The following is a 21,027-nucleotide window of genomic DNA, read 5'->3' on the forward strand; positions in this document are numbered from 1 at the left end:
GCAAGCCATTAAAGGTTGAAAACATATTGTCGATAATCCACAAAGTGAGAGGAGGAAGGCCTGCAATTCAGTTGCTAACAGCACCCACTGATTACACGTTAAGAGTGGGCTGGAAACCCCATTTTATTTTATTTTTATTTTTCAAACACCAACTCGAACCGGATAAGCCCATTTTATTTGGGCCCATTTTATTTGACAGAAGGAGGCTTAGAAAGTTGCCAAGATGACACATAGCTAGAAAATAGCATGGCCACGGCTTAACCCCAGTTATCTGCCATAAACATACACACTCTTTTCTTCATGCAATGCCAAGTAGGTCCCTGTTAGTCTTTGTGTTTCTATTTGCTTTGGACTAAGAATTTACACATTTGAAAGATGCTCCTTACCAAGCTGTTTTTAAGGCACCCATGGAGAAGTTAAACATAACCCCCAGTCCTCTCTGCATGTTTTGGCAAATGCTTCTACCCCAGTGACCATTTAAAGCTATTAACGACCAGGAGGCTGGCTACCAGGGCTCAGGCATCCTCCAGAAGAAACTTCTAGTCTAGATGGCCCTCTGCTGGTTTAGTCCCAGGACTGCAAAAAGTCCTTCTAGCTCCTTGGGAGGCGCTGTACAAAGGGTACAAACCTTGCACCATGGTGATCACAGTCACAGTCAATTCTGCATAACAGACATTTTTGCTCAGCACATTATCACTGAGCTCATGGCAAGAACTTCTAGGCAGAGATTTTTAAAAACACAGCATAGAAATGGAATATTTTCCTTGAACTAAAAGGAAGAAAGTCTTGACAGATCCAGATGTAAAACAGTATTTACATACTTATTGCCATTAGATATATTTATTTTCCCCAATATTATATATTAATTCCTCAAATATTTACTGAATGCTTACTATGTGCCTAGAATATATTGCAGTTAATAAACAGATATAGCCTCATGGAGCTTACATTCCAGTGGAGAGATAAACAATAAGCAAGAAAACAAACAATGATTATAAATGACAAAAAATCCTATGGGGCTTAAAAAAAAAAAAAGAAGATACTGCAACAGAGAATGGAGGGGGGTGCTACTCAGACAGGGCAGTCAGGCAGGCCTCTCTGAGTGGGTGACTTTGAAACTCCCCACGCAAGGAGTGGGAGGAACAGCCTGTGTTGAGAGCCTTGAGGGGGGAAGAGGGCAGTGTGACTCAGGGCCAGAATGCGCGGAACTAAGTCAGGGGTACGATTGACCGGAGCTGTGGATTCCCATAGGTCATGGCAAGAAAGGTTATTTTTACTCAGGGTGCAATGGGAAGCCACCAGTGGAACTGTAACTATGGAGGTGACACTAATATGGTTTAAACTTTTCAAGTTTAACTCTGCCCTTCCTGTGAAGAACAATTGAAAAGGGATCAAGAATAAAAGCAGGAAAATGAGTTAGGAGGCGATTTCAAAACTCCATGCTAGACACGATGGTATCTTGGACCAGGGTATTTGGAGGAGAGCTAGAGAGAAGCAGATAGGCAAATTGCACATGGATTTTAGAAATAAAAATGAAATAAATTACTTAAAATTGAGGCATGAAGTGTGATGGAGAAAATCAAGGATTACTGTAGGTATTTAGTGTGCATACATGGCTAAGCAGCGGCACTACTCATTTAGACAGAAAAGACTGATATATAAACAGGTTGAGAAATCAGGATTGACACCTGGCAATTTAGCAATTAGTGTAAGCCTATGGATAGACAAGAAAGAAGTGTGGGCTGAAATACAAACACCGGAGTCACGAGCCACGAAATGGATTGAGAGTCAGGAGAATGAATGAGATCAAGTAGATAGAGAATTGAGGGAAATAAGAAGTGGACCCAGCACTGAGCCCTGGAGAACTTAACATTTAAAGGCCGCCAGAGAAACCTGTAAATGAAACTAACAAACAGGTAAAGGAAAAAAGGAAAGCCCAATACTTATTTATTTAAGGACTACATTTCCTTGCCCTGCTACTTTGCTATTCACATTTATTTCCTCAGTACCTAAAACAGTGCCTGGCACTCAATAAATACTAGTTGGTTTGATGAATGAGTGGTGAGAACAGTGGGCTACAATGGACCAGGAGAGAATGAGAGGTGAAGAAGTACAATCACCATGTGAGGAAAGGTTGCTGTGAAAGGCAGCAGAAAATTGGAACAGTAACTAGAAGGCATATGGAATCAAAGAAGAAAAAATTTTTTAATGATAGCTCCCTGACCTAACATTAATTTATACTGATACTATATTCCTATACTAAAAGACGAATTTATAATTCTATATTTGAGAACAAATATACACATTTGTTAAAATCCATTGATCATACAATTAATTTATTAAAGTAGACACGATAGATATTTGTCTTCTATGTACCATATGTTGGGCAGTGAACAACTCTGCCTGGAAGGAACTTAACACCCAGTAATTATCTAAAGTGATGATGATGATGATTCGTGTAGAAGTGATTTCCTGGTAGTGCGGTTATCCATGCTAAAACTTTATTTTTGCTTCTCTGGACTGGAACATTACCTGCTTACAAGTAAGTGAATTTAAATCCTACCCCTAAGCTAAACAGAAGGTTATAGGAGTTAAGTAACTTGCCCAAGGTCACATTAGTAATAAATGATGAAGGTGGCATTCAAATTCGGGTGCCTCTGACAATGGTTTGTGCTCATAGCACCATGTTAAATGTATTTGAAATTCACACCAGAATACGGTATTACTATACAATATAATACTATATTATGTATATTCTTTCTGTAACAATTAAAAATCAACTTCCCCAACTTGGTTCTTCAAAATAAAATCCTAAAATCAGTGTTGGAAGGGTATGGAAAATACTCCATGTGTCTGTCAAAGGGAATTAGCATCAGGGAGTGTGAGCAAAGATAACACAAATAAATGGATGAGGTGAAACAATAACTAACTCACATGAATAAATGATCAGACCACCCAACAAATTCAATGCCAAGGTCCCAGACTGGGAAAAACCCAGGCTTCTTATTTTGTTGTTTTTGCCCGAAGTATCTTTGGACTATTCTCTTTGTTAGTTTTCATCCTAGCTATAGTAGACAATTCTAGAGTGACTCCCAAGATTCCCACCTGCTGGGAATATAATGAGATATCGGTCCCTTGTTATACGAAAAAGGTCATGGGATAGTCACTCCCAGGATCATATTACATTATAATCAGAAGACTAAAGAGATATTCTCCTTCCAGCTATGAGAAGGCATGTGGCTTACAACCTGAGGCGGCCTCTAGGAGCTGAGAGGGGCTTTGGTTGGCTGACAGCCAGCAAGAGAAAGGGAACTCAGTCCTACAATATAATTCAAATGGAATTCTGCCAGCAGCCTTAACGAGCTTGGAAGAGGACGCAAGCCGCAGCCAAGACGACACCTCTGGTCAGCACCTGAACACTAACCCACACCAAACTCCTGAGCAGTGGAAAACTCAAATAATAAATGAGTGCTGTGTAAAACTGCTAAATCTGTGGTAATTTATTATACAGTAAGAGAAAACTAAAATTCAAGTCAGTATGCATCCCTTCCACAGACACTGACAGAGGAGACTTAAGATTGCTATGTTAGCACATTATTCCAAGGGTAATAAGGAAAACAGAGTTTTTAATTCTGAATTGTCCTGACCCATGATCTTTTATGTCTCTATGCCTTTTCTTTATTTTTTTAGTTTTTGTGGGTACATAATAGTTGTACCTCCATGCCTTTACACTTATGGTTCCCTGATGAACTCTTACTCAAACTTCAAAACCCAGGTCAAACGCTGCTTCTTCAAAGCAGCATTTCCTTATAGCCACCCCATCCACTCCTGAGCAGACTAAATTACTCCTTCTTTTTGCTTCCACGACAGCAGCTTGTGTGTACATCTATCAAAACACCTGCTGGGATGCACTGTCATAACTTTTGATGTGTATCCCCGCTTCCCTCTCCACTAGACTGTGAATCTTTAGGGCAGAGCTGCACCAGTCTCCTGCCTAGTGCCTGGTATATAGTGGGTACTAAATAGTTGGATAGTGGAGGGAATGGAGTCTCTGGATAAACATAGGCTTTTGATGCCCCGGGAGGGGCTGTTTCTTTTTCAGCACAGCTAATCAGGCCTCAGGTATTAGTGGAAACTCAGAGAGCCTTCTCCATGACAACAGCTTAGGTGAATAACCAAGCACTTCCTGCCTTAAAAAGGTAGATATTTATTGTTTGTCTCAAAAGAGCTGGCCTGAAATATATAGGTGTGCTTGAAGTAACAGGTGACAGATGCTGAGAAGGACTGAGATTCTCCCCAAGAGGGATGACAGGAAGCTCTGTCTGATTTGTTCTCATTCAAGCCATGTGCTAGGTTTGCATGCTTGCTGAGTCAACGCATTTGTGTTAATCCACTCCTGAAATCAGATGTCAACCTAAACAGACGACAATCTCACAGAATTAGTTTTACTCAGTGGCTTAAAACTATGGGTAACAAAACAAAAATGAGAATCATCTATCAACAATATTCATGGCATTCACAGAACCCTGGGGCAGACAGCATTTTTAGAAAATCACAGACTCAGGCAAAATAGTGCATAATCAATCTGTAGGGAACAAAGAGCATTTGTTTGGTATGTTTTTAGAGATAATTCTCATTTTCCTTCGGACCTACTCCATGGGCAAATCCTTGAACTATAAGGAAATGCTCCCTTGCATTCAACTGAAATTAACCATGCTACCTCTTTAGGATTCTGCCTTAGTGGAGAAGGAGATCATTAGAATCAGAGGATAAAAATCAAGGCATGGAAATAAGGCATCTGTCTAATGCTGCATCACCAGTTCATAGGCGCTAGATTCTCTTTATAAACAGATCATTAAACAACAAACAAATGAGGTACTGCTTACTAATACAAGTATTATGACCACATTGCCAGAAACTTGGAAAACTTCAGGGGGGAAATGGTCTTGCCACCTTAAAACAATTTAATTATTCTTAATTTATTATTTAATAAAATTGTTATATTTTTAAATATTTTCAAAAGCTTTCAGCGTAAACTCTTAATGTCAATACCTCTTTTGTCTCCTCTCAGGTATACTGGAGTCATTCCTAGGAATCAAGTCAGATCCTGTAGGCTCTGCATTTTGAAGCTCTTTTACAAGTCCTGGCTGGCATTGTCTCAAAAGGCAGCTATCTGACGACACAATTTCAGTCAGACCAGCAGTGAGGAGAAAACATCAGGTCTGGGTTCTAACATTTCTTTAGCGGTAACACTAGATGCTCCTTCATTCATTCAACAAACATTAATTGAGCACCTATTGCGTACCAGATGTTGTGCTAGGGCTACAACTGTGAATGAGATAGCTAAGGTCCCACATCTCAGAGGACTTACATTCTCATGTGGGCGTGTATATGTAAGTATGTAGACACTGTGTGGAAGAAGAAAGGGAAAACCCTGAGAAAGTAGAGTCTCTTAAAAATTCGCTTCCTCCTCTGAAAAAAGATGGGATAATAAAAGCATCTACTCATAAGGTTGTTGTGAGGAGAAGTGCGCAAATATATTATTTAAAATGCTCATGGAAACTTCAAACCATCAGAACACAGTAAATACCTTCAATGCTCTGGGGGCCCACAAGATTCATGGCCTGGTGAGCTGGATACTCCACTCGGGGCCTGGCGATGCCCAATTGCTCCATAACGCCGTGAAGCAGCCTCTGGATATCTGTTTCTGAGACCCTGTCAGGGGTCCGGGGGCTGTAGGCAAATGCTGGAGTCCATCCCGATGCCAGCCAAAACAGTAAGCCAGATAGCATGGTAGAGACCATCCTGGAGACCATTTTTAACCTGTAGATAAAAGACCAAATGTATACTGACTGGCTACAATCAGCAATTGTGATAATACAATTATAATGATGCAACTACTCCAGGTTGTGGTTCAAGGACCACCCAGAAAGAGGATGTAATTAAAAAATCCTTAGGAGGTTGCTTCTGTCTTAAGTTTCCATGCTAGGCAGAACATCATTGCAGAAAGGTATTAAACAAAACAGTTGCAGGTATCCAATTCCCTCTGTTTGCATTCTTGGGAAAGCTAGGCTGGAATGGCGGTTCTTACTCATAATTTTTATCCTCCTTGTAGCTCCCTGAAAGTTCTGCGTTACTCCTAACTTCATCACTCTCTCCCTCTCTTACTAAAACAAACAAACTAAACTTGCCTCAATTTTGAGAAAGAGATAGTGGCATCTTGAGTTTTCCCAGTCTCAGGGAAGAAAAGGCTAACAGGAGGGAGTCAGGAAGACACAAATGGTAAAGAAGCTCAGGCAGGTTGGGAGTGGTGGCAGGAAAACATTTTAGTTTAGCAAACATCCAATACGTTTGAGATCTTGAAAGGAAGGAAAATGTTGCTTAGACCCCGCCCTGCAATCTGCTGGGGTAGTTTGAGGTATGTTTACTCAGCCACATGCTGAGAGATCATGGGCAAATCCCTCAGTTTCCTCCTCTGCAAAACGGAGATAATAAAAGCATTTACCTTATAGGTTTGTTGTGATACATGTTAAGAGTGTTTAGGACAATGCCAGGCACAGAATGAGCCCCTATATTGCTATTATGGTGGTAACATTGCCTTACAGTTCTGGAGGTTAGAATTCGGGGAGGCAGTGGTGGTCAGAGGGAGAAAACTAGCCTGAGGGTCAGCCTGTCCTAAACGTTGGTTTCTATGGGTATGTCTGCAAAACGAGGGAACATTATCCTTGCAGTTTGCCCGACAGCTGCTTAACCTGTTGGGATGGATGCTTCAGGCAGCAGCCTTGCAAATGCCTTTTTTTTTTTTTTTTTACACTCTTGTTGCACTCACTGCAACCTCCAACTCCCGGGTTCAAGCGATTCTCCTGCTTCATCCTCCCTACCTGGGATTACAGGCGCCCACAACCATACCCGGCTAATTTTTGTATTTTTAATAGAGGCGGGGTTTCACCATATTGGTCAGGCTGGTCTCGAACTCCTGACCTCAGGTGATCCACCCCTCCTCGGCCTTCCAAAGCGCTAGGATTACAGGCGTGAGCCACTATGCCCTGCGCAAATCCTCTTTCTAATCATTCTTCTACTGGGGATGGGGGATGGGGGATGGAGAGATGGGAGGCGGCAAAATTGTGCATTTCCTTTACTGAAACTAAAATTTTTATACCCTCCAATTTCTTTTTCTGCAAAAAAAAAAAGGCCTATTTCTAGTCACTAGATATAAATCCTCGCTCTCCAAAGAGCTGGGAGTAGCTGTTTTAACAGCAAAATCTGCAATTCTAATGGCAAAGGCTGGAGGCAGGCACGAGGCTCTCCATCTCCATCTTTCCCTTGTCCACTCTGAATGCAGTCTTTCACTTCCATTCCAGCAAAAGCCGCTCTGATTTGATGAACTGCCCAATCTCCTCCCTCAGTACTCCGTTCCCCTTACTGATAGCCAAGCATTCTAATCCCCTACCCATCCTTTGTCAGACCCCAGCCTCCACCTCGAGGATTTTAGCAGGACGCCCTCCCCCACTGGCGATACCAAATCACGGGTTGGCAGCAGACGGCCGAGCCGACATCAAAGCTGTACTCACCGAGGAGCAGCCCGAGGAGCCGACTGCGGTATGGGCCTTGGTGGGGGTCAGGCCAGGAGCGGGCGAACTGGAGAGCTCGTGCGTCACCTTCCTCAGCATCTTAGCTCCGCCCCGGCCCCTCCTCCAGCAGGTGGAAGTTGCCTCGCCAGGCCTCCGCAGACTGCATCCCAGATAAGTGTGCCTCTCACCAGGAGCCGCACAGCTCTTCAACCCACACATTCTTCGTACAAACCTCTTGACTAGGACATTTCCTCCAGCTCCATCGACCTCTGTGGAAGTCATTCACCTCCTTTCTCAATCTCAATTACAATGTGCCAGATCACCACTATAGCACACCTTTAATTTTGCCAACTTCTAGAACGTGTTTTGTTTTTGTTTTTAGTCTTTTAGCTTCAAGAGGGAAGAGGCAATGAATGGTAGAGGGACAGGAGATGAAGTCCTAAGAACTTTTACTGGTGGCTATAAGGTATACCCTGCTCTGAAGGGCCTCTTACTGATCAGGAAAACTATGAGGACATTTAATACAAGAAGCTAGAAACTTTCATTAAAGTGATAAACTTGAACATCTGTAGAAATACCAGCTCTGAGTGTTATTTCTAAACTTCCACACAAACCATCAGGTAAAATTCCACTTTGGCCTGAAGAGAAACCATACTCCCAGCATACTGTAGAAGTATGTCCAGCTAGTCCCAGATTCTTAAATGAGGGTTTATGGAGCACCTACTATGTGCAATGTTGAACACTGAAATTTGTTCAAATACTAAAATCGAAATGTAAAGCCGTAACAATAAATATGGCACTGCAAATTTCATCAAGACGGAGGATGAGCAAAGTACCTGGGAAGGAGGGGTCTCAAAATAAGAAACCTGATGAGGTTAGAATCCAGATCTATTTATCTCAGCTCTAGACAGCAAATCCATTGTCATCTACAGCAATTTTATGCAATGAATAGAGGCTGGCAAAATTATGTGACACATGGCCTTTCATTTCGAAGTCAAGTCTCTTTCCCGGTATTTTTTCTTCCATGGATGCTCTTCTGCTTCTTGCATTTTGTTTCAATGCATGCTAAACTCAACAGGACAAACACTATCCATTAAATGGCTCTAGGCTCACTGGCCATGCTGGAGTTAGTATTTATTATTGATGCATAGTGACTTTTTTCAATTCTGAATTTACTTTAGCTGTGTTCAATTGTTATCTTCATTTTGTGGTTGGAAAAAATGAAGTCACTACAATTTACTGGTTTTGTGTTGAATTTAATTGAAATACATCGAAATGCCTATGCTTCATCTGAATTTTCTTTTTTTTTTTTTTTTTTGAGACAGTCTCGCTCTGTTGCCCAGGCTGGAGTGCAGTGGCGCCATCTCGGCTCACTGCAAGCTCCGCCTCCCCGTTCAGGCCATTCTCTTGCCTCAGCATCCCAAGTAGCTGGGACTACAGGCGCCCGCCACCACGCCCGACTAATTTTTTTGTATTTTTAGTAGAAACAGAGTTTCACCGTGTTAGCCAGGATGGTCTCCATCTCCTGACCTCGTGATCCGCCCACCTCAGCCTCCCAAAGTGCTGGGATTACAGGCGTGAGCCACCAAGCCTGGCCGAAATTTGGTATTTCAAAAATATAACTTCATATATATTTAAGAGATCACAGAGGCCGGGTGCGGTGGCTCAGGCCTGTAATCCCAGCACTTTGGGAGGCCAAGGCGGGCGGATCACGAGGTCAGGAGTTCAAGATCAGCCTGGCCAATGTGGCAAAACCCTGTCTCTACTAAAAATACAAAAATTAGCCGGGTGTGGTAATGCGTGCCTGTAATCCCAGCTACTCCGGAGGCTGAGGCAGGAGAATCGATTGAACCTGGGGGACGGAGGTTGCAGTGAGCCGAGACTGTGCCACTGCACTCCAGCCTGGGTGACAGAGCGAGACTCCATCTCAAAAAAAAAACTCAACAAAACAAACAAACAAAAAAACCAGATCACAAAATTAAGGTTTAAATTCTGCCACAATTAAAAAAACATTATTAAAATCCTACATTAAGTTCTTAGTGATCATATTATAAAATGTGGTTGAGCAGTCTATTAAGTTCTATGTATTAAGTTGTTTGTTGCTTATTAGATAACCAAATTAATATTAGATCTTTATTTATGTTAATAAGACACAGAAAAGAACCCATGCAGTTACTGCGCATGTCCAGACACTTTTAACTTTGTAAAGTGTATTTATATCATTTCTTCAAATATCCCATGAAGTTAGCAACATTATCTCTATTTTGTGTAAGAAAAAATAAAAACACATTAAATCAAGTCTAAAACCAAATTTTTCTGACTCTCTAGTTACATATCTTCAAGCTATTCACCTCCATATTCCTGTAATACTTTGTATTGCAGCTTTCAACTAACAAAAATAGTAGTCACATGTGGCAGTTTTTTTTTTTTTAAACAGACATTTTTCATTCTTGATTCCTCTGTCAGAAAAGCCAGTTCAGGTAGTATGTACAGTTAAACCCCTAGGACTTGTTACTGAATTCGTCTTCAAATTCAACATTTCATCCTTCCCTTGATGGATATAAAAAGACATTAATGGATTTTTAAAATTTAAAAATTGTTTAAAGCAGACAACATATATCTGAGTATATGAATATTTTGTCTCTGCTTACAATTAGAAATGCCATAAACATCTACAAACCTATTTGATATCAAATAAACAAAGTAGAACCTAGCCAAGCAAACATCCGATGATTTGAAATTCCTCATCCATACTTATGCCGGAAGTCTGGTTGCTCCGAGTGGCATGAATGCTGCTCTAATCTGCTGCAACATCTAAACATGACATTCTAACAATTCTAACTGATCTGAAAAACTATCTTTAGTGGTTGATTCTGTCTGCTTATTCCTTCCTCTACAACCTAGAGAATATGTTCTATTGTTCATAATACTCCTTCCTCAAAGATGTGTAATTTGTAATAATTTAAAATATAAATTTAGACAGATTTGCCTGACAGTTTGGTGCATGTTCTAAATGGCACTTTGAATTTCATGACAGCCTTAGTCAAGTCATTTTCCAGAGAGTTATCTTTAATGTCTATGCTAAATAAATAACATTTACACACAGGACAAAATCATCATAGGTTTTTATCCAAGTAAAAAAGGTTAAAGAGGTGCATCTACTATTTCAAATTCCAAAATCAAGCATCTGCATGTAAGAAATCACCTTGATTAATTTTTTTCAAGATTATCCCTCTTTAAATAATTGCCAAATCTATATTGGACAAAACAGATACAAATGTATTTGTGCAAATTGTCTTTAAAATCGTAGTATGGCTTAAAAGTTATCAATTATTTCCGCATCATAATATATGAACATACTTTAGTCATTACTCCATCTCAGCCATTTGTTCTTTGTTCAAGTGAACACATGGTACACCTACAGGCAACATAAATGAAATTACTCTGCCCCAAACAAAAATAGAATATTAGGATGCTATTTAAGGACATTAATTTCTAGGAATTTTGGCAAGGACAATCAACATTAATATAATTCCAGACATAAGATTTGCAGGGTTTATCTCTACCCTTTACATGCTAGAAATTTATTTATTTTAGAAACCTTAGGCTGGGCGCGGTGGCTCAAGCCTGTAATCCCAGCACTTTGGGAGGCCGAGACGGGCGGATCACGAGGTCCAGAGATCGAGACCATCCTGGCTAACACGGTGAAACTCTGTCTCTACTAAAAAAATACAAAAAACTAGCCGGGCAAGGTGGCGGGTGCCTGTAGTCCCAGCTACTCGGGAGGTTGAGGCAGGAGAATGGTGTAAACCCGGGAGGCGGAGCTAGCAGTGAGCTGAGATCCGGCCACTGTACTCCAGCCTGGGCGACAGAGCCAGACTCCGTCTCAAAAAAAAAAAAAAAAAAAAAAAAAGAAACCTTATCTGACTTGAGGCAATAGACACAACTTGCTCCATTCTTCCTATCACACAATCATGTAATTTTCAAAAATTAACTTCTTATAATTTCTTTAGAAAGGTACAGTCTAACCTCTGCTTTAAGAGATCACAATAAAATTCAAGTTTAAAAATTGGCATCATTAAGAAAAACAAGAATTTGTACAAATAAAAATCCAAGTTGCTTGTACAGTGAAATAAAAATGTTTCAGAGCAAATCTCTTGCTTAATAATCATCCTGAGCTACAAACTAATATGTAGATTATCCTGCAAGTCATACCATCAACTGCTCACTTTATTTACATTAATGACAAGTATAACATTTACCAATTACAAGTCTACAGGTTTACTTGTTGGTAGTAATTGAGTTTTTCCGATAGGATGTTTTGGAGAACCTTTGTACCAGGCCCTTTCTCTTTCTGATGGTCTCCTAAGGACCCTGTTATGTATCCCAGAAGAAATGCCTATATTGTTATTCACAACCGGTTTTAATATATCATGATTAGTCAGATCATCCAAGGGAAGCTTAACTTGGCCATCAGATAACATCTTCTGTTTACAAACTGTAGTAGACCCAAGAGAAGCATTCACTGAATCTGGGTGCTTCTTCATCTTTAAGAAAGATTTCGAAGGTAACTCCATGCTTGACTTTGAAATCGCATCAATATTTGACTCTTCACATGACATGGACTTCCGTTCTTTAGGACCTGATTCGATACATGAAACAGAGGAATCGTGTGATGTACTTTCCATACAAGAGGAAAGAGCACCATCACAGCTCACTGATTTGACCAGAGGAGAAGCTGTATCACCAAGACTCGCCAACTTATGCCCTATAGGCTGTCTGCTATACTCCAACAAAGAATTAATTCTTCTGACAGACTGACGAACAGGAGTACGCTGAAACTTAAGAGGTGACTTGACTTTTGTTCTATTTGGTTCATTTAAAGAAAGCTTGTTAAACCACTGTATGTGATCAGAAACCTTTCTATGTTCTGTCATTTGTAAACTTTCATAAACTGTTTTCTCACATGTTTCCAATGACTGCTGTTTAGCAATTCTCATAGGCCTAGGTTTTGACAAGTTTGTTATAACACATGTACTCTGCTGTGAGAAAGAGGATCTAGTCTTGTCCTTGCTATGTGCTGCACACTTTGGTAAGTTATCTTCAATCATATTCTCATTCTCCTTTAATTTATTATTCAGTTTATCCTTTGCGGACTGCTGTTTCTTTATTTGTTCATCACTGGGGAATTCTTCCTTGCTTAAATAATCTTTTGGCATATTTGAATGAATGTCTTTTTCATGTTCCATCTTCATCTGAGTTGAATAACATTTTATAGTTGCTTCTCTATCAAATGTTTGAGTTTTAAGGGGTGAAGAGTCCCTCTCTGAAAAACATTTTTCACCTTTACCAGTGTGGTGTTCATATTTCTCCTTTGATTCTACTACAGTCAAATCATTAGTTTCAAATAGATTTTCCTCTGGGCTATCTTCTAAATAAGATGGTTCAGTTAATTTTACTTTCCCCACATTAGGTACTGATGACTGCCTGTGATTCATCAATGCATGAAGATTACTTCCAGATTCAGAAAATGCTTTCTGAACTTTCACCAAAGTCTCTTTGGTCACGTTATTTTCATCCCCACTAAGAGGGCTACTTGTTATGTTGCTATTATGCTTACTGTTTAAATTGGAAGGGATGAGTTCACATGAAGTAGCCGGTGACTTTTCAACCATAACATCAGGCTCCAAAGAGTTTTCTACCTCAAGATTTTCCACCATTGAAGAAGCTTCATTTGTATCTACTTCTTGAAAACTTGAATTATTAGGTCCTGTCCAAGACATCCGGTAATTTGTTCCAACTAGTCGCTCTGGAGTTAGTAAGTTTTCCTCAGACTTACTGATCTTTTGTGAACCTAAAATAAAGCAGTTCAGTGCTTAATCCTCTGTATTTAACCTTGTTTTGAAATAATATCCAAGCACATGGCAAATAAGTCACTAAGCATTTAATTCTAATAAAGTATTTGTGTTATAAGAAATAATTTTTAACATAAGAATGTCAAACATTTTCATATTTACATGTATAAACATTTCCCAATTGTTGATATAAAAATACATTGCCAATTCTAATATTTTCACTATTCAAACATGAACTTCTAATCTCTAGAACAGTAAATTAATTAATATATTTTATCATTAAAAAAGCAACTAAAGCAGGATTTTTAGGTAAAACTCTTAACAGTAGTATGTAAATGTACCTTTCTTTGGTAACTTTTCATCAGCATCTGGGCTAAAAAGCAAACCTGTTTTTACAGATTCAATTCGATTTTTTAAACTTTGTTGATTTGCAAGTCGCTGACCAACACTTTCGTATCTACTGACACCAGAACATCCATTCTGTACGGAAAAAAAAAAAGTTTTAGTTAAGAAATAAGCCTAGTTAACTGAAAATATAGACAGAATAATTTTTTGTAGTTATCAAAATCTTTATCTGATTTAAAAAGGGATATATAATTGAGAAACTATTCTTAACAATGACAAATATTCTTGCCTGCTAATGAAAACTGTGATCATTTGATTTTGCTATTAGTTGGTATTTTATGATCTACTTTTAAAACAGTTTGACATATTTTGTGTGTGTTCTGACTCTGTGCTAGGGCCTGTTCACAAGTAGTTGGGGCAGTGGGGAACCTAGGCCAAAATCTTATCCCTATGTAATTTACACTCTATTTAGATGGGGAAATTTAGACTTAACTAAGATAAACAGTAAATTATATTGCATAAATACAATACACAAGGTGAAAAGTGCTATGGAGAAAAGTAAAACAGGGTAAAAAGGATATGGAGTGGTGAAGAATGGAGGTTTAGTTTAAAATAGGGTGACGAGAAGATGATTTGGGAGTAAAACAAAACAAAGGCGAGAGCCACGAAGATTTCAGGGGGAAGAACATTACAGTATGAGCAAAATGCCAGTGCAGTCTCTGAGACTGGAGCAGAGTGAGCAAGGGGGACTGGAGAAGAGCTCAGAAATGCAGCCTTAGAACAGATCACGTGAGGCATTGCAGGTCAACGTGAGAACTGTGGCTTTTTTTTTTTTTTTTTTTTTTTTTTTGAGACGGAGTCTTGCTCTGTCGCCCAGGCTGGAGTGCAGTGGCCAGATCTCAGCTCACTGCAAGCTCCGCCTCCCGGGTTCCCGCCATTCTCCTGCCTCAGCCTCCCAAGTAGCTGGGACTACAGGCGCCCGCCACCTCGCCCGGCTCATTTTTTGTATTTTTTAGTAGAGATGGGGTTTCACTGTGTTAGCTAGGATGGTCTCGATCTCCTGACCTCGTGATCCGCCCGTCTCCGCCTCACAAAGTGCTGGGATTATAGGCTTGAGCCACCGCACCCGGCCAGAGAACTGTGGCTTTTATTCAGAGTGAAATGAGGAGTCACTGGAGAGTTCTGAGCACAGACTACATAACCTAACAGATTTTAAAAGAGCAATTTCAGAACTGCAGCAAGGGTAGGAGAAGGTAGAACTATTAATAGGAATTTACTAGAGTAATCCAGCAGAAAGATGACAGAACTTAGAGAAAGTGGGAAAAGTAGTAATAGTGAGAACTGGTCAGTTTGGACATAAGCTAAAAGCAGAAGTTAGACAATATTCTCTAATGGTTTAGACATGGTGTGTCGGAGAAAGTGAGGAATCAAGGATGTGACCATGGTTTTTGGCTTAAGTGACTGGAAGAATGATTTGCCATAACTGAGATAGGGAAAACCACAGGTAAAAGTGTTGTTTGGTGCAGGGGACAGCAGCAGCAAAGAAATGCATCTGCTTGGGACAGGTTACATTTGAAATGCCTATTGGATTAGATATCCAAGTAGGAGAGTCAAAAAAGCAGATGTTAAGAAACAGTCAAGTCGTTCAGAAGAGCATTTGGGATTAGAGAACATAAACTTGGAAGTTCTAAGTAAATACAAGTTGGGCATTCCAAATCTGAAAAGCCAAAATTCTGGATGCTCCAAAATCCAAAGCTTTTAAGCATTTGACATGATGCTCAAAGAAAATGCTCACTGGAGCATTCCAGATTTTCAGATTAGGGATGTTGAACTGGCAAAAATAATGTAAATATTCCAAAATTCACCCCAAAAATGGGGAATCTGAAATACCTCTGGTCTCAAGCTACTCAACCTGTATATAATGTTTAAAACTGATGATCGCCTTGAGTGAGTGGAGAGAAAAAACAGAAGTCCAAGGACTAAGCTTTGGGTTCCAATGCAAGGAAATTTGATATCAACTCAAGTATAAGAGTTGTGTATAAAAAGAACAGAATGTGACAGTCACTGGAGGGAAGGCAGGGTTATGAGTGTTTTTTAGTATCAAGTTTATAGCATTATGCTAATATAAAGATTAATAAAATGGTAAGAAACTTACTACATCTCTGCCATTTTTCCCTAGATTGAATTTCAAACGAAGAGATCTTCGAACCTTTTCTTTATGGCTGAGTTTAGGAGAAAAGCAGCCTGCTTTTCCTGATTCTACTCTAGAAGTGGAATTTAAAATGTCAGTTTATAGTATAAACACCAGAGAAATACCTGAAATATAAAATTTGAAATAAAGTCCACAGCAAATCATACTGATAATAATTGGGTGGGTTAATAATTCTTTAAAAACAGTTCAACTTTAAGATACCATAAATGAACACATTGTATTTGCATATAAAAATGATCTGTTAATCTTAAAAGTTATTTAATCAGTTATAAATCAGCATTGTGAGAATAGGCTAGCTTTTTAACCTAACAGGAATTTTTTTGTTTGTTTTTTTTGAGACAGGGTCTGACTGTGTGGCCCAGGCTAGAGTATAATGGCATAATCACAGCTCACGGTAGCCTCGACATCCCTGGACTCAGATGATCCTCTCACCTCAGCCTCCCAGGTAGCTGGGACTACAGGTGTGTGGCACCATGCCTGGCTACTTTTTGTACTTTTTATAGAGATGAGGTTTTGCCACATTGCCCAGGCTGGTCTTGAACTCCTGAGGTCAAGTGCTCCACCCACCTCGGCCTCCCAAAGTGCTAGGATTACAGGCATAAGCCACCGTGCCCAGCCTCTAACAGGAAATTTTAAACTTACACCATCAACATAAAATAGGATTTTAAGCAAGCACAGTGGACTCAAATTAGTAATTTTTCTCTGGTGGGTATTGAAAAGGCAATTGATCAATAAGACTATAAAGCCAGAAGGGATTTTTTAAAATTATGACTCAAATATGATGCTTGACAGAAAGATAAAACATTTTATTAACTATGTGTATACCAAATATTTATCTGACGAAAACAAAATGTCCTGGATAAAGTACCTGCAAACTTTTTTGCCTGCAATTCTTTTACTTCGCCTTGGCACACTTGCAGTGATCAAATGGTTTCCACCACTGGGTACAGGAGAGAGTGAACTCTGAGATGACCCTTCTGAGTTTGTATCGATGTGAACTACGAAAATAACCACATGTAATATACCACGCATACCTATTTTCCTTTTAAAGTATAAAATAGTAATAGCTACAATTAGATCCAAAGCTTTAATTTCTATACCAAGCAACAACTGAAATCACTTAATTTCTGGTTAGAAACTTCCAGTGTCAAATAACCCAACTCAGCTAAGAAAAAGCATTCATTTCTTACTTTTGACTTGCCAATTAAAGGTCAGATTAAGCATTACTTTTATATTAGAGCTTTTCTTTAAACTCTTTTAATAATACAAGGCAGGGATAGGCACCATTGCAGACTGGAAGAAAACAAGATTTGGAGACAGGCTTGAGTTTGCTCCATCACTTACTAAATGGCTTTAGGCTCTGAAAATGGACTTCTATGATGAATATTACTGTGATCTATATAAAATATTTAGTAAGTATCCAGTACATAATACTAATTAATGGTATTATAAAAAATAAGCTATTGGCAAACAAGTTGGAATCTGAATATTTGAGATACACCTGCTGGCCAACTGCTACCCACCTGACTCCAGAATGTAATTTGTTCAATATTTTTGGCAAGTAAACAAAAACTAATTATTCTATAACATGCCTAATCACTTGGCTGCTGCTGTGTTCCATTCAAATAATTATTGGTACAACAGAAGCTCAATTTAATTATTTAACACCATTTATATTATGAAATCAACTGCAGTAAACAATTATGAAAGAAGTAAAATAGTTAAGAACAAAGGCTCCATATACACTTGACTTATGTTTGAATCGTACCCAGGACACATTCAACAAACATGAACCCTCTCAATTCATCTGAGTTATTAATAAAGAATTCACACAGTTTCCCAAACAGAGACATTCACATTTTTTCAATTATGAAAACAGAAAAAATATGACCATCATAGTAACTTTTGGGTACATTTAGCGAAAGAAAATTTTGGAAGCCAATATTATACATCTAAAGTGACATAAGTAGCTTTATTCTAGGGCTGCAGTCTAGTCACTTTAAAAATGTGTCCAGCCAGGCACAGTGGCTCACTTCTGTAATCCCAGTATTTTGGGAGGCTGAGGTGGGCGGATTGCTTGAGGCCAGGAGTTCAAACTAGCCTGGCCAGCATGGTGAAATCCCATCTCTACTAAAAATACAAAAATTAGCTGGGCATGATGGTGCATGCCTGTAATCCCAACTACTCGGGAAGCTGAGGCACAAGAATTGCTTGAACGTGGGAGGTGGACGTTGTGGTGAGCTAAGATCATGCCACTGTACTCCAGTCTGGGAGACAGAGCTAGACTCCGTCTCAAAAAATAAAAATAAAAAATGTGTCAATGGTTGCAGGAGGCACAGTCAGAATATATGGAACAATGCAAATTTATCACATATATAAGAAAATTATGGCCAGGCGTGGTGGCTCACACCTGTAATCCCAGCACTCTGGAAGACCAAGGCAGGTGGATCAGCTGATGTCAGGAGTTCAAGACCAGCCTGGCCTTATGTGGTAGAACCCCGTCTCTACTAAAAATACAAAAGAAAATCAGCCAGGTGTGGTGGCGAGCACCTATAATCCCAGCTACTTGGAAGGCTGAGGCTGGAGAATTGCTTGAACCTGGGAGGTGGTGGCTGCGATGAGCTGAGATCGTGCCATTGCACTCTAGCCTGGGCAACAAGAGCAAAACTCTGTCTCAGAAAAAAAAAAAAAAAAGAAAATTATGAATAGATACTCTATGGACTACAGACTAATGTTGCCTTTATATATTTTAAAAAGCATCATATTTGTTAAAATCTAAACATAGAAATCAATCTATTTTCAATTTTGCATATGGAATTTGTTGAATTGTGGCTGAGAAAGTAGGGTCAAAGAAAAATGGTGTAAAAATAATAGAATTACTGTTGTTGAATTTTTTTATTTTTTTATAAAGAAAATTCACTGATTAGGCAAGCTCAAACTAAAAATAGCATAGACTGTTTAACCTGTTTTCGGAGCTTGGAGGAGGAGAAGAAGGAATCAATATGTTCATCTTGGGGAAGATGTAATGCTAATAAGCAAAGGCAGGTAGAACTACAATTCCCATTTGCCATTTGGAAAAAGTCCTCCAAACTGCAAAGCCTCTTAAATATTCAAAAAAAAAAAAATTGAACTATGTGACTTAAAAAAGTTTAAGTCTCCAACCTGTGAACACTGCAAAAGCTATAGACATAAGCTTCAGAGTTACTATCATCACATTTCAATGAACCCTAGAGAACCTGTGAAGAAGTGGTTTCTTCTGGAAAACCTCAAGTTGCTATTCTGTTCAACTTCTCAATAAAACAAGTAAGAACCCTTTTGGACAACAGAAAAAAGAGAGGCTTTGGGGAAGAACTCATATAACTCAGATAATGAATTAAAAATGAAACTTAACACTGTCTGAAACCAACAAAATAAAAATCTAAAATAATCAGAGATCACTCACATTTTGACTAAATGTAAAATAAATGAGATGGAGGACCCTGGGTTTAGAGTTTCATTTCATTTTTGGTTGATCATAAGGTTAATATAAGCCAACTTGAATTCTGCATATGCTAAAAGAGCCAATTCAATCTCAGACCCAGACTAATCTTCGGATTAGCGTGATCATACTCTATTATTCTCTGAAGGCTCTGGTTGGCCACATTAGAACTTGTTGTTAATTTGGAAGAAAATGGCTGGGCTGGTAAGGGATCTGGAAGCCATGGCACAAGGAACAGCGTCAACAAAGTTCTAAAGCTTTTACAAAAGGTACTTCAGTCTAAAACTTTAAAAATACCCTCATTTTCAAACCATAACCTGCAACAGTAACACTCCCACTTGGGAATCAGAGATGATCAAACATCTGGCAACTTCAATTCAACAAATGACAGCAATAAAGCCACAGCTATAGACCCAGAAGTACCTGTAGCAGGATTCAGGATGTCTAATCACATAAAACCTAAGCATCAATGCTATCACCAGAAGCCCAAACTACTACTCTGGGTTATCATAACTTTCAATAGATGTGGTCATAACACACACAGATATACACACACACTATATTGAAACAGTGTCTGTTTTAAAGGCAAGGGGTTTTATAAAAATTCATAAATTTGATAAAACACAGAAAAAAGTTGTAGTTCCTTAGGGTGGTATTATTCATATGAAATTGCACTGTGCCTGGAATAGGCACCCAGTTTAATGTTTACAATTCATTTACATAAATTCTATTTGCTACCTGATACTGGTGTAGAACTGCTATTGAAGAGATTACTTGGCAACAGCTCAAAGTTAAAATTATGCTTGATGGACTTCCTTTTCTTACTTGAGAAACCATGAGAAGAATCTACTGGCAATTTACGTTTAGCATTTGGTGTAAGAATCACTGGTGATACAGACAGCTGGGCTGAAAAAATATCAAAACAAAACCAACTTGTTTCTACTGCAGAGTTGACAACATACAAAAGCTTTACATTAATTTCTTCTTATAAAAATATTACTTAAAGCTAAACAAAAAATGAGGATATATTTACATTATCAGTTAAACAGATGTTGTTTAACTAAAACACTCTGCAGTTCCTTAAATGAAAATAAGGAAGTCGCAGAGGCAGGACTCTTAAGAGACAGCAGTTACTTAAATCTAATAGACTAAAAGATGCATATGATATATATTAAAAAATATTAATTTAAGGAAGAAATTACAATCAAGGAGTTGAAACAAAAACTAATCTAAATATTATTTTTGCTTTTCATCATAGTTGAGTATTAACCAGTTCATTTCTTCATTCTAGAAAACAAAAGATCATGTTGCCTCTTACTGGCTGAATAATTGCAGCCACAAGCAAATTAGGATAAAAAGTTGAAATACACAATAATGAACTTCTAGTCCTAAGATAAAAATGAGGTTGAACTATTTTCACATGCTCAATAGCATCTAAATTACAAACAGAAAAGCATGATTAAGAAGATTAAAGACGGCCGGGCACGGTGGCTCAAGCCTGTAATCCCAGCACTTTGGGAGGCCGAGACGGGCGGATCACGAGGTCAGGAGATCGAGACCATCCTG

General features: G+C 38.9%; 2 protein-coding genes and 1 long non-coding RNA gene across 7 annotated transcripts in view; all 3 read right to left on the reverse strand.

Moving 5' to 3' along the window:
- Positions 1 to 7,737, reverse strand: part of SCG5 (secretogranin V) — a 58,162-nt gene extending 50,425 nt beyond the window's left edge. For 2 of the 3 annotated variants that reach the window (XM_011932706.1, XM_011932705.1), the window contains exons 1-2: positions 7,572 to 7,737; positions 5,591 to 5,823 (exon numbers count right to left, since the gene is read on the reverse strand). In XM_011932706.1, coding sequence (XP_011788096.1) covers positions 5,591 to 5,816 — 226 coding nt within the window. In that variant the 5' untranslated portion in view covers positions 5,817 to 5,823; positions 7,572 to 7,737. The remainder of the gene's footprint in view (positions 1 to 5,590; positions 5,824 to 7,571) is intronic. The other variant, XM_011932704.1, reaches the window with a different exon arrangement.
- Positions 7,738 to 10,622: 2,885 nt separating this feature from the next.
- On the reverse strand, positions 10,623 to 11,601 carry LOC105505021. The gene is made up of 2 exons (XR_001000684.1): positions 11,490 to 11,601; positions 10,623 to 11,172 (listed from the first exon to the last, which is right to left on the reverse strand). It is a non-coding gene; the product is annotated as an uncharacterized LOC105505021 (long non-coding RNA).
- A 174-nt stretch (positions 11,602 to 11,775) lies between these two features.
- Positions 11,776 to 21,027, reverse strand: part of ARHGAP11A (Rho GTPase activating protein 11A) — a 23,884-nt gene continuing 14,632 nt past the window's right edge. For all 3 annotated transcript variants that reach the window (XM_011932707.1, XM_011932709.1, XM_011932708.1), the window contains 5 exons: positions 20,200 to 20,367; positions 16,852 to 16,981; positions 15,927 to 16,035; positions 13,768 to 13,906; positions 11,776 to 13,425 (listed from right to left, as the gene is read on the reverse strand). In XM_011932707.1, coding sequence (XP_011788097.1) covers positions 11,837 to 13,425; positions 13,768 to 13,906; positions 15,927 to 16,035; positions 16,852 to 16,981; positions 20,200 to 20,367 — 2,135 coding nt within the window. In that variant the 3' untranslated portion in view covers positions 11,776 to 11,836. The remainder of the gene's footprint in view (positions 13,426 to 13,767; positions 13,907 to 15,926; positions 16,036 to 16,851; positions 16,982 to 20,199; positions 20,368 to 21,027) is intronic.

Source organism: Colobus angolensis, unplaced genomic scaffold (assembly GCF_000951035.1).
Source record: "Colobus angolensis palliatus isolate OR3802 unplaced genomic scaffold, Cang.pa_1.0 Scaffold97, whole genome shotgun sequence".
In the NCBI taxonomy this organism is placed as follows: Eukaryota; Metazoa; Chordata; class Mammalia; order Primates; family Cercopithecidae; genus Colobus; species Colobus angolensis.